This window comes from Gossypium hirsutum, chromosome D11 (genome assembly GCF_007990345.1).
Source record: "Gossypium hirsutum isolate 1008001.06 chromosome D11, Gossypium_hirsutum_v2.1, whole genome shotgun sequence".
NCBI classification, from domain to species: Eukaryota; Viridiplantae; Streptophyta; class Magnoliopsida; order Malvales; family Malvaceae; genus Gossypium; species Gossypium hirsutum.
In genome coordinates, this window is record NC_053447.1 from 32,977,030 (window position 1) to 32,991,863 (window position 14,834).

Genomic DNA, 14,834 nt, shown 5'->3' on the forward strand with positions numbered 1-14,834 from the left:
GGTCTTACATATTCTCCCATATCGAGCCGATGCCATGTCCCAGACATGGTCTTACACACTATCTCAAATCAATGCCTTCGTCCCAAACGAGGTCTTACATGAATTCCACTTCACACACTTAGTGCCCATGACCGATCTCGCACTCATAGTGCTCGGTTAAAGGAATTCGTACACACACAGTGCCTCTAATTATTCACATACATAGTGCTCTTATTCATTCGTTAATACACATTGATGTGACTTAACCAAGTCTATAAACATCATGTATGTACACTTTTAAACATATCATCTCATTTAAATTTAAATTCGTATAGTAATGAATACTTAAACTTTGCTCAAATTACCGGCACGAAGCCTACTAGGCACGAAGGCCCGAATACACGTCACCAGCATGATTGCTCTTCGGGTTTAGCACGGATATATCACTAGCACGAATGCTCTTCGGAACTTAGCCCGGATACATCACTAGCATGAATGCTCTTCGGGACTTAGCCCGAATTTAGTAACTCGCACCAATGCCTTCGGATCTTAGTCCGGATATGGTCACTTAGCACAAAGCCTTCGGGACTTAGCCCGGACATCATTCGAATAACCATGCACATTTAACAATAAATCATGACACATTCGTATTTCATTTTCATTAGCAAAACTCAAACACAAGACACTTATCATTCTTGCAATTTCGGCTCAATAGCCACACACAAAGAGCATGATTTTGATTTGCTTAAAACATGATCTAATCAAATCATAATTTAAGCTCTATTACTCAAGAACTTACCCCTTTCTGCTGTCCGAAATCGACTTGGTAAGGTCGCACCCTTAATATAAATAATTGATAGAAAATATATATATATAGTGGGTTCGCACACATAGTGCTTAATAATCAACCACGCACACTTAGTGCCATGTACTTTAAACTCGCACACTTAGTGCCATGCATTTCAAGCCCGCACACTTAGTGCCAATCTCACAACCGTGAACACTTATTGCCCGCACACTTAGTGCTGAAAACCAACCACTCTATACGCTTCACTGCCTTTTTACATTCGACAATTTCGTCTCTACATACATATACACATATAGCAATACACATTAGTATATCATTTACATTACTTGAATACAAACACAACATGCTTATCGTCCATTCAACTTCCAGTTCCATAGCCACATACAAAAATCACATTTATAGTCATAACACTCATTCAAAATTGCATCACTTATACCCTTATAATTCAATCCAAATCGAAATTCAAATACGAGTACATGATACGTACCCGATCAACTTAATAATTTAGGCATATCTAAATGAAGTTATATCGCAAATTCTCATAGTCAGAAGCTTGCTACAGCTCGATCGGGATCAAGATTCATTACAATACAGCAAACACATTTTAATAGCCAAAAATCATCACACTATCATTTTATCACTTTATGGCATGTATAAATAGACTCACGCGTGCTACGTTAGTCCTAGAATCGACTAAACCGTAGCTCTGATACCAATAAAATTGTAACACCCCGTACCCGAGACCGCTGCCGGAGTCAGACACGAGGGGTTCACAGACTAAATTCGCTTACTATCGCAGTCCATTTTAAAATTTTCCAGGCAGTTGGCTAACTGCGACACTGTCACCTTAAAAATCATATCTTGAGTTTCACAACTCAAAAATCAGTTTCGTAATTTTTCCCTGAAACTAGACTCATATGCCCATCTTCATATTTTTTCTAGAATTTTTGGTCGGGCCAATTAGTACAGTTTATTAGTCAAATTCTCCCATGTTACAGGGATCGACTACATTGACCTTTGCGCATTACGACTTGGATATCTCCCTGCACAGAGCTTCAATACTGATGCCGTTTGTTTCTATAGAAACTAGACTCAGAGAGGAATCTATACATGTATGGCATGACTCCTAATTATCTCCGGTTAATTTATAATGAATTTCCAAAGTCGGAACAGGGAATCCAGAAACCGTTCTGGCCCTGTCTCACGAGAACCTGAATATCTCTTAACATACTGTCCATATGATCGTTTCGTTACTTTACTATGAAAATAGATTCATCAAGGTTCGTTTACATAATTTATTCATTATTTAATTCCAATCCTACTATTTTTAGTGATTTTCCAAATCTACATCACTGCTACTGCCAGCATCTGCCTTTAAGGTAGACTTTACCTATTTCATAGTTTCCATGATTCAACTAGCCCTTTTAGCATAAATAGCACAAATTATGATAGTGATTAACCATTCCATACCAAATGATTATAACATTATGCTCAAACATATATAAGCCATTTTCGCATGGCTATATACATTAACCAAAATATTCTTCCGCCACTAGTCTATTTTATACATGCCATAAGATAATCCAAAACATAGCAGTACCAAACAGTGGATAGTGATAGTGTGACTAGTTGCTGACGATCCCCGAGCCTGTAGCTTCGCAATGAGATCTATAAAACAGAGGAAACAGAGTAAACGGAGTAAGCATTACAATGCTTAGTAAGTTTTAAGCAGTGTCAACAGATAACAATCAAATTATAACATAGTTGTTCGTATTTTTATTTCACTCTTCCTTCGGGCATACCATCCCTTTACCGAATATGCACATCTCATCATATACAATAGGCAGATAAACTTTCACATAAAAGTGAGCTCATGTGACATAGATATATCGTATGATTTCACATCACCTCTCACACTGATCCGATGTCACATAATCATAGGAATAGTCTCATAGATTGCTCTCGTATGCATCACATAACTACCTTATGATTTAGTGCAAATCAAGCTCACATATAAACTTGGAGTACATACCTGTTTAACCTTTCGCATTGAATATATTTATAAGCAATTCTTATTACGAAGTCTTACCCGGACATAATCTCCACACGAAGTTATCGGGTCTTACCCGGACAAAATTCCCACACGTAGTCATCGGGTCTTTAGAGCTCGGATATAGTACGAGCATGAAGCTTACGGGCATTAATCAGTGATAATATTCTCGCATAAAGCCTGCGGGGTTTTAACCCGGATATAGTACTGACACAAATGCCCTTCGGGACTTATCACATTTATGCACTTTCACATCCATCACGTTGGCCACTCGGCCCTGTCACATATATACACTTTCACATTCATCACATCGGCCATTAGGCCTTATCACATATATACACTTTCACATTCATCACATCGGCCATTAGGCCTTATTACATATATACACTTTCACATTCATCACATCGGCTATTAGGCCTTATCACATATATACACTTTCACATTCATCACATCGGCTATTAGGCCTTATCACACATATACACTTTCACATTCCTCACATCGGCTATTAGGCCTTATCACACATATACACTTTCACATTCATCACATCGGTCATTAGGCCTTATCACATATATACACTTTCTTGGCTGAATCTACATCTATCATTTTCCAATATGGGTTTAATCGATAGCTTATGAGCAACTAGAACAAGTTTATCAAGGTTTACAACACAATCTCAAATTCAGCACAAGCTGTTTTTCCTGAGAAATAGTCACTAAATCATTTATAACTGGAGCTACAAAACTCCAAATCACTTTCCGTTAATTTTTCCTGAATATAGACTCGTATATCTTCCATCCATAAAATTTCCAGAATTTTAGGTTTGACCAATCAATACCAGATTTTTCTTAAAGTTTCCCCTATTTCACTGTTTGACTAATCTGACCACTCTTCACTACGAATCAGATTTCTCATTTTACTGAATTCAAAATGTGTTGTATTTGATTTCATTTGAAACTAGACTCATTAAGGAGTCTAAGCATATAAATTTTATCTTATAACCATTTTTGTACAATTTATAATGATTTTCTAAATACAGAATAGAGGATTACAATGTCATTCTGCGCTGTCTCACACAACTTTAAGTATCTCATTATCGGAAATTTCTTTGCTTACACGGTTTCTTTTATAAGAAACTAGACTCATTAAGCTTTAATTTCATGTCTCATTCAGCCTCTAATTCAAATCCATAAATTTATGGTGATTTTCTAAAGTCACGTTACTGCTGCTGTCCTAAGCAGACTATTTCAAATTACCCTTGAATTCCCAAGCTCAAACACTTAAGAACTTACCATTTGAGCTTAGAACATATCATGGCCACATCATATCTTATTAAATCAACTCATCATGTCCTATTATAATTGAATTTACTCAACGTTTAATCACTTAAAACTTACCTCGGATGTGGTCGAACAATTTCGGCGGCTATTCGATCACTTTTTCCTTTCCTTTGTTGGACGCCTCTCCTTTAGAGTCTTGAGCTTAAACAAATAAATTAACTCATTTAACCGCTTTGCTACATATATTGGTATCCACATTTTAATGATTTTATGACATACGAAACGACATGGTAAAATTTTCACCTTGCTACTTTATGTTCTTAGCTATTCGGCTAATAACCTCATGCAATTACCATACTATCAATAATCTAATCACACATGCATATGCATACTTGGACATTCGGTAATCACCTTTGCTAATTTTAAACTCAACATCACATAAGCTCCCAAGTGATGGCCGAATGCTTCATTTGTTACCCAACTAACCATTCAACAACCTCAACCTCATTACCACCCTTTTATGCCTAATTATCTAAGTCAAGATAAGATCATCAGCATGCCTAACTATAGCCGAATGTGCAACATTAATCTATCATTTCTATCTCATTTAACACTTAACATTTACCACATATCGATTCACCAAACTCTCCATCTATTCATGCTCTCTTATTCGGTCACCCATACCCATACTAACCATATAACTAATTAATCCTAGGGTTAAACACAAGTGCAATATTGAAGCACCATGGCCGAACCTTCATGAAGTTGCTAAGACCCCTCATTTCTACTCCTCACACACTCTCACATCCAAACCTTTGTATTAAACACTCAAGCTCAATCATCTTCATGCCTCATCACCACAACATCAAAACACCAACCAAGAAAGACAACACCCATGGCCGAATATCATCTCCATCACATAGCAAGATTTAGACCATGGGCTAGGTAGAACTCAAACTAACAACTAAAACATGCATGCATCTCATGGAACATCATCAAACATACCTTAGTCTAGTTACATGCATGGCTGAATCTCTTCAACCTTTCTTCTTCCTTCCTCCTTCAAATTTTCGGCCAAGGTGTTAAAGGATGAACACCCTTTCTTTTTTTTTCTTTTCTTTGTCTAGTTACGGCAAATGGAGGGGGGATGGATGAGACAACTTTGTTTTCATCACCCCTCCCTTTTCATTACTTAATTGCTAACCCTTTATTTATTCTTTCTAACCTAACACACTAAGCCAACATGTTCCCAACATGTTTCCACCCATAGCATGGCCGGCCACTAGCTCAAATTTTGGGTAATTTGACATGCAAACCTATCATTTTCATAACATGCATTAATAGGCCACTTCACATTTGCCTAGCACATTTCTAAATTTTCTCACATAAGTCCTATTTAATAAAATTCACTTACAATTAACAAAATTCAAGCATGAAATTTTCACACATGCATATATACATATAATAGACATAAAATATTATATTCAATTATTTCTGCAACTCGGTTTAGCGGTCCCGAAACCATTTCCCGACTAGGGTCAAATTAGGGGTGTCACATCTCGGCCTTCCACTAACCTAATGAGTCGGCATGAACTACTTATCTCTTGATGTGACAGTTTAGATCGGATTGGGGTAAGGTTTTTAAATATAGGCAATACTGATTTCGGGTACATTCCGACCTATATGATTTTCTAGGGTTGTCAAGCCTAGGGTTTTAAGTTCTTCCTATCCTAACCAACTGATTCGCTAAGAAACCCTACATAGATGTTAATTAATCCTATATCCACTCATTAATCTCCCTTTCACGGATTAGTTCCTTATGGATTTAACACATGCAACATACTTTATGGAAATTGTAGAAAAAAATAGATCAAGAATAGAGATAAGAAAAATCCTGGTAAAATAAAAACTAAAATAAAAACTAAAACCGAAAAGAAATCTAACTTACCATTGAAAGTGAAAATAAAACTTAAGTAAAAAGTTATCTATAACACCCCTAATCCGTCCCTGTTGCCGGATCAGGGTTATATAATATTACGACACATATCGAAACAATTGACATTATAAAACTATTCATTTATTAATTTAAATAACAAATATTCAAATCTAAATACCATTCATATTATCAATTCGGGAAAAATCAGGGAATTATTTGAAACAAAATAGAAAAATATTGAAAAACTTGAAAATAGGAGTTACAAGCCCATGTGACATAGCCCAAGCCGCGTGGCTTAAAGACATGGTCGTGTGGCCAAATCATGTACAGTTCAAAGATAGGGTCACACAGTCGTGTCGCTGACCATGTGTTATCAGAAATAGGGTCACACGGCCGTGTAACAACCTGTGACCGTGTGGGTAAAACTTGTACCAAAATTTAATAGTCCACACGACCGTGTGTGGTATACGGCTGTGTGGCAACCCATGTCCTAGGCCATATGCACCTAAAATAAATTCCAAAATAAGCCAAAACAATGCCCATTCCTTAGGTGCCAAGCCAAACCAATTTCAACCATTCACATGCCTTCAAACCATATTCAAACAAGCTTAAAATATACCAACGCATTCAACCTAAGTGCCTAACCAATGTACCTTCATTGGTACCACAATTTAAACATCCAACAAATCATACACTCAACAATAACAAGTTACTACTTTAAAGATATACTTAACATACCAAATCATTCAGTTCATCACAACTTTACCATATTTCAAGTTAATTTCATAATGCATAAACTTAATGACCAAAAGCATTTATAATCACAACCTTAAGTCAAAGATACCAAACATATTTACATAACCACAAAGATTTCCCAAACCAAAATTCAAACATTATCAACATGATCAAAATAACCAAAATACTCCTGGTACATGCTATTTATAACCTAACATCAAAATGACCAAATCTTATATCGTGATCAAGGATGGATACTGTGTATGTGCTCTAACTTGATTCCAATCGATCAAGCTTTGACAGTTAAACTAATACATCACTCTCTTACATGCCTTAACAGTTGGGCAGATACTCTCACACTATTGGTGGAAACTTAATCATGTCGGGTAACATATCCAAGTGAACTCTAACTTCAAGCGAACTCTAATATCAAGTGATTACTTTCCTTTTTACATCTAGAAAAAACTTTTAGTTCAATAGAACTAACATTTCCTCACCAAACACAATCTTTACTAACACATACCTTCGCATTTCAAACATTTCATCATGTTAATTCATACACAGCTTCATTAGGGCGGTATATATACGTCAATTACAACACTTAGCAAATATGTTATGCTTCCAACACAATAAGCATGGGTCATAAATTGCCACTTACCACTTAACTTTTCTTATCTATCAGTAATTATACATAACATATAACATATTCGGAGTCATATTAACTTACTCTTTTCATATCCTTTATTGGGCTAAACCTTGGATCCCATCTTATCACATCAAACACATGTGTGTTCCCGTAAGTTTAAGGCTCTTTTCCATGGTTAACAACTAACATGTCCTACTATAGGAAACACCCATATCGCTAGGCTGGCGAGCAATTAAAATGCCCTAACAGAAATCTAGCACTCATGCCAACTAGTTAGTAACTAGCATACCCTACCAATGGCCCACCAACCTAGTTAACAACTAACATGTCCTACTAGTGGCTCATCATACATGCCAATCTGGTTAGCAACTAACATGCCCTACTAGTGGCCCGCCATATCTAGATACCGAGTTTACACCCCTAAGGAGGTCGCATTCATTTCATGTTACATACAAGCACATGCACATGCACATGCATATGTATATGTATATGTATATGTATATGTATATGTATATGTATATGTATATGTATATGTATATGTATATGTATATGTATATGTATATGTATATGTATATGTATATGTATAGAAGTATACTACACTTCACAAAGACATCACACCTGAATTCTAAATTATAGCAAGCTGATCTTAGTAATAGACTCGATCTAGAAAAAAACTCAGAGAAGTTTAGCACAAACTGGATACTCAAAGAAAATCCCAACAAGGTTGTTACACTATCTCAGTTGCTACATGCACAATCATACACGCTAATCTGGTTAGCAACTAACATGCCCTACTAGTGGCCCATCATATCTAGATACCGACTTTACACCTCCAAGGAGGTCGCATTCATTTCATGTTACATACAAGCACATGCAGATGTATATGCATAGAAAGCATACTACACTTCACGAAGACATCACACCTGAATTCTAAACTATAGCAGCCTGATCTTAGTAATGGACTCGATCTACAAAAAAACTCAGAGAATTTTAGCACAGACTGGATACTCAAAGAAAATCCCAACGAGGTTGTTACACTATCTCAATTGCTACATGTACAACCCTTTCTTACTATTTGATCACTTGTTGATTCCTCTCTAACGAATAACTCTTCGTTAAGCAGAACACCAGGGTATAACAGAGCAAGAAAAGAAGAAGAAGAAGAAGAAGAACCCCCCATTGCCAAAGTTCACTAATATTTATAGCTCTCAAAACTAACACGTGGTTAACATGTAAAGCTAACTTATACTATCATATGACCACATAATCATTTTTAGTATAACATACAATAAAATAATCATAAAATATTAATTAATTCCTAACTAGATCTTAACAAGGACTTAACTAGAACTAAACACTAAACACACGCATTCAAACAGAAAACAATCAGGTCCAAAATCCCACAATACACTAGTGGCGTATACTAACAGAAAGATCCATCCACCAATCTTACCATGAAGAACACTGATTGTCGGATTCCTCATAATAACCACGATAAAACATAAAGACCACAAACCTATACTTTGCCCAAAAAACGAACCCTTCAACCAAAACATTACAAACCAACCAGATTAAAAAAATAGTCCGCCAATCATGGTGCAACAATCATTACAATTACACTACTAGCAGATATGGCACAAATCAGCCTATCCTTGGCTTAACCTAGCTAACTATCTGCCCACACAAAACACCAACTAGGACAATGTCGGGCGGAGTGTTACATTTTCGAGTTAGTAATTGTGTTTATTTTTGAAACAATGTCCAATATTCATGAGATCTGTTAGTTAGAAAATAGTAGATAAAATTCAACCTATTGAAAGCAGTGATTGAAGATAAGTAAGAATCCAAAACTAACCGCATATGATTCCACAAGATAAATTTTGACTAAACTTTTTGAGAAGTTCTAACTAGCTTTTTTGAGGGATTCTAGTGCCTAAATTGTAGAATTTCGAGTTATCTTCGAAATGATTTTTGAATGACTTGATTTAATGGTATGTAGCTTTAGATATGGTCGTGTTATTAAAGTAGTGTAATTCCCCACAGAAAGTTTGATATCTATCCTTAGGTTACACAATGGTAACTTTGACTAGATCTTTGAGACCTTTTAACCATCTTTCAGGCAATTCTTATTCCCAAATTTTAGATCTTTGAGTCGTCTTCACAATGATTTTTGAGCCCATATATCAATATATAGTTGTTTCCGTAAAGATGTGCAGTTTCCTGCTAGCAATTTAAGATCAATCACAAATCAACTTCTCCAACTTGTCAAAACATATCAAAACACATCCATATACTAGATAATCAATGTTTTATTGTTGTTAACTAATCGAGTTGATTCTATATGTATTAAAAATTTTAAAATTATGCAACACACGCCTTCCATGTTTTCCAAAACATGGTAAAAGCATTATAAAAATAATCATAAATATTTATTAAAAATTATAAAAAAATATATCTAGAATAAACTTGTACAACTAAATATTTAGATTCTGAATATATATTAAAATATTATAAAAATTGTAAATAATTATTAAAACAAAACAAAAAAAAACACTTTTACATTAATGCTTAATGTAATGCCTTCTATTTCCTCTCTTTGAACTTTCTTAATCCTTCCATCAATTGCTCATACTCTCACCAAACCATCCACTAGGTGCCCTCTCCAAACCTCCCATTTTTCTTTTTCCTTGCAATTGACATGGTGGCAATTTTTTTTAATTGTTGTTGATGAACTTCTTTGTATGTTGCGATTATCGTAATTCTTTTTGTGCGTGTGTTTTTATTAGGCAACACAGATACTAGTCGTTTTCATGTTTTATAATTTTATATTTTTATTATATTCTTAATATATATTTATAATAAATGTGTACAAATGAATGTCCAAATTCAAATAAACTTTTCAATATAAATTTTTATATTATTTTAAAATTTGAGATTTTTTTAAAATTTTTAAATAGATATTAACATGTCATGTCATAATATTATCCACATAATATATTAAATACCAATTCTATTAATCATATAATTTATTGTTTTTTTATTAACGACTCAATAGATGATCTTTTAAAAGAATTCATTGATTTTTTTTATCTTTTACTAAAAGGAATTTACCCTTAAATCTATTATTTTTAATCTTTCTTATTTTTTAACTATTTATAAATAAATGAAAAATAAAAAAAGGTAAACACTGAGCATAATTTGGCTACTACATTAAAAACGTAGGTGAAGTCACGTCATGTCACGTGAGGTCGGAAGTGGAAGACATGATCCTCATGTTTAAAGTGTCCGTGTCACACTCACTTAGCTTAATAACCGATTCTCTCTTTTCCATTACTTTGTTTCCATCCTAACCTTGCATATTTATGGCAAAGACTTGGTAAAAATACGATGCAGTACCGGCGAATACAGGGTACTCCCAGAGGTGGAGTCCATAATATGAATTTTTTTTATTTTTATAATTTATAAAATTTTAAATTAATAACAGTAAATTATATTTTATCTTTTTCAAAAATATATAAATTTGATTTAATTTATTAAAAGTTATAAAAAACATATGATATTAAAATGGTAAAGTTATATTTTTATTATCGTTAAAAATATATAATTTAATTCTAATCCTCGAAAAATCAGTGGCTTCACCCCTAGATGCAACTTTTCTATTAAGAATTAAATTATATTTTTTTATTTATTTAAAATATGTGTAAATTAATTTTTTACGTTAAATTAAAAAATAAATTAAAATTTTTTATTAAAAATTTCATTCATTTCTACTATTAAAAATTGTTGTGATAGATAGAATAACCAAACAGTTAGATGTGATGTGCCACATATACTTCAAGTTGTAAAAGGCCAGTTTCTAACATTAAAAATGGATGAAATTTTTAATATAAAAATTAATTTATTTTTCAAAAATTAATTGACACATCTTTTAAATATAAAATACAAAATAAAACTGGAATCTTAATATATATAAGGATTATATGACACTTTTATCACACAAACGTCGAGTGAAGTTTATTATTATTATTTTATAATTATGCCAAAACTAAACATATTTCTCTACCACTAATAATTCTGGTTGAAAATTAATCAAGGTTGCCAGATACAGTTAATGTTAAAATGGGAGTTCTAATGATTAATTATACAATTCCATTACTATAACCACATCCACATTTGCTTGCTATTCACGTATATTATACCTGAGGCCTTAGCCCGTAGGCGAGGATTTAACCTTTTTCCCCTACTACTTTTCTTCGTCTTCACCATCCCTTCCCAACAATACGTCGTAACTTCTCGTCTGTTTCAACTTCCCTCTTTTCGTAATTTGCTTCCTGATTTCCTCTGGCAATTTTAACGTAAACCTTTCCACGTTCTCTCCTGGTTGAATCACTGAGTGACCCGTCGAGTGAGAATGTTGAAACTTCCCCCTTATTTTCTCTGCCCTCGCTCCGCTTTCTTCATTCACTTTAATTACCACGTACGCATTTCGTTCTTCCACTGATCCTTCTGTTGTTGGATGACTCGACTCGTTGATGCTGTTGGAGTTGGAGTTGAGCTCAGTAGTGTTTGATTTAGTATCGGAATCGGGAGTGAGTTTAGCTCGACAAACGGGACAGGTCACGTGGTAAGCCAACCAAGCGTCAATACATTGAGGATGAAAAACGTGACTGCATTTGGGTAGAAAACGCAGCTTTTCATCGTCCTCGAACTCGCTTAAACAAACCGCACATTCCAATGCCCCTTTCCCGATTTTAAGGTCTTTCACACAAGAATATATAAACACCGGGAAACTCTCGATCACAGACTGATCTAGACCTTCCGGTTGGTACCTTTCGACTGTGGAAACGTCCGTCGAAATGTCGTTTAATTCTTTACATTGTCTGATATAAATGGAGAGGAAACCGATGAAGAAGAAAACGCAAACGAGGATCATAACGACGATCACCATCGACGGCTCGAAGTGAGAGTAAAGGCCATACGACTCTTCCCTTGGTGCAACTTCTAGCTGCGCCGCTACTACAACGACGGTTACTGTGCACAAGAAAATACAACGGCTGAGATTTAACATGGTGGACAGGGGAATTGAGATTTGGAGGATGAAAAGAGCAACGGTTATGAACGCACTCGGAATTTGTTGTAACTCAGCAGAAAAAGAGAAATGGAGCTTGGCAATGGGGAGGCGGGAAATAAAAATAATATAGAGTCGACAGTGACGTCATTTAATTACAACGGCTAAATTATGGACACGCGGAGAACTTGATTTGCGTTTTGATCCTGGAATAGACAGCTAGAGACGGCTAAAACCCGGGTTAGCTCAGGGTTAATTCTCTCGAACATTCTACTTCTTAAGCTTCGTTGGCTTTCGTTACTAAACAACTAGACTATGTAATATGTGATTTAGCTACAAATTTAAAATTCATGTGCCAGGTTTAAATCTATTATTTATTTAAAAAATTAAAAATAAAAATATTTTAGTATTAATATTTATTAGTTTCTAAAAGTAATAAGTTTTTAATCATTTCTAAATTAAGCCCAAATAAAACACACGATACTATTAACTTGTTTTTTCATAAAACGTGCATGTTTAACACATTTTATATTTATATTTATATTTTAAAATTTTTGATACATTTCATAAAAATGAAATTGTGTTCACAAAATTGAAAAGGATAAAATATAATATACATACACTTCTTGTTAATTATGAGTTTTGCTAGCTGATAAATTTAATACATGATCTAATATAGTATTTTTAATGGTTAATAATGAACATTAAATAACAATTTCCTTTCAAGGAAGGGAAGATTTGCATGGCCCAAAAATAAAAGAGGGGGGAGGGGGGAAGATATTGTTTCCGGTGATGCAAGGAAGGTGACAAAAACAAGGTTTGGTTGTTTGGATAAAGTTCGTTGTTCCTTTCATTTAATTCCAGATAGGACAACCCTCCTTTAAGTTGATGTGCCTGGATCTGAAACACAGATTTAAAGCAAGAATTTTAATTTTATCAAAATTTCAAACATCAATTTACTTCTTCCTCCTCCGTCTAAAAATAATGAGACGTACGAAATTGATATAGAATTTCAAAAAGAAAATTCAAGTAATTCATTCATTTATTCAACATTTTACTTTTTCCAAATTCCTCAAAAGAAATTATTAAATTCACATAGTCCAAGTAACAAAATCACATGGACCCAATTAAAAACAACTTGAACTCTAAACTATCATTTTGTTAATTTTTATAATAAAAAAATATTCAAATCAAAATGAAGTTTTATAAAAATTCTAATTACTCCTATTGTATGAAGATATCACAGTTGATGAAAAATCTACAAATCAACCTCAAAGTTCATTTATTAAGTGTAAATTGTACTACAGATCGTCAAATTATTTTTAAATTTTTTAGTCACTCAATTATAAGAACTTACACATAGGCAGTGGCGAAATTGGGGGCCGGCAGGGTCCTAACCCCCTCTAAAATGAAAAAACTTTTCACATGACTTCTTTAAAATTTTTAAAATTTTAAATTAATAAAGGTAAAGTTACACTTTATCCCCCTCCTAAAAAATAAAAAAATTGATTTAATCCTTTAAAAATTGCAATTTAATTCCCCTAAAAAAATTTTATGGTTTCGCCCCTGCAAATAGGTTACCCAACTAGTCGTGTTGGTCTTTTTTGGTCCAATTCCATTAAATGTCGTTAATTTTGCAATAGAGAGTTGATGTGACGGTTTTAAAATTGGTGTAACAAAAATTTAACTCTCAACATTTGCACATCTATTTGATCATGATCCTAAATATAGTAACCCTTAACGTTCAATTATTATCACAATTAGAATGCACACCTGAAGCATGATAGATTTATTAGTTCCAAAGATGAAAATTCTCGTAAAAAAAAATATAGATGGTCATATATTGGAGACGGGTGCTTCTGAAGAGACTCAAGACATAACTAACTATTAAAACTCTAGAAGAAATTCAAGTACCCGAAGATGAAAATAATGAAAATAAAAAGATCTCAATAAATTATGTTAATATGAGAAAATGCGGAACCAGGAAATAAAAGTTGTCGACGACGATTTTGTATGCAATAGTATTTTTGAAATAATGGAAGGATGAAGATCTTGAATTTGCCAAGAAATATAGACATAGAATAGATTGGCCAAAATAGAAAGGCGCAATTTAAGTAGAATTAAATTCATGAAGTTTTTGGACCAATAATCCAAACGTCTAAAGGTATAAAGCCTAGTGAATACAAATGACTAATTTTGCTAAAACAAAATAAATGACGATTTTCATTAAATCCTGGAATTGGAAAGCTATTCTTCGTGGTGGATGCAATAACTTTTAGATATCTTATTAGTCTAGCAGTTTTCAAAAGATTTGACATGAGTCTAATCATTTTTG

General features: G+C 33.9%; 1 protein-coding gene across 1 annotated transcript; it reads right to left on the bottom strand.

Moving 5' to 3' along the window:
• Positions 1 to 11,438: 11,438 nt before the first annotated feature.
• LOC107911398 (E3 ubiquitin-protein ligase ATL6) lies at positions 11,439 to 12,852 on the bottom strand. The gene has a single exon (XM_016839231.2). It carries the CDS (start codon positions 12,497 to 12,499, stop codon positions 11,675 to 11,677), a length of 825 nt encoding a protein of 274 aa, XP_016694720.1. The 5' UTR covers positions 12,500 to 12,852; the 3' UTR covers positions 11,439 to 11,674.
• Between the last annotated feature and the right edge of the window lie 1,982 nt (positions 12,853 to 14,834).

What these genes read in the sequence shown, in the direction of transcription:
- LOC107911398 (XM_016839231.2), bottom strand. Translation starts at nt 12,499, where the DNA reads ATGTTAAATCTCAGCCGTTGTATTTTCTTGTGCACAGTAACCGTCGTT.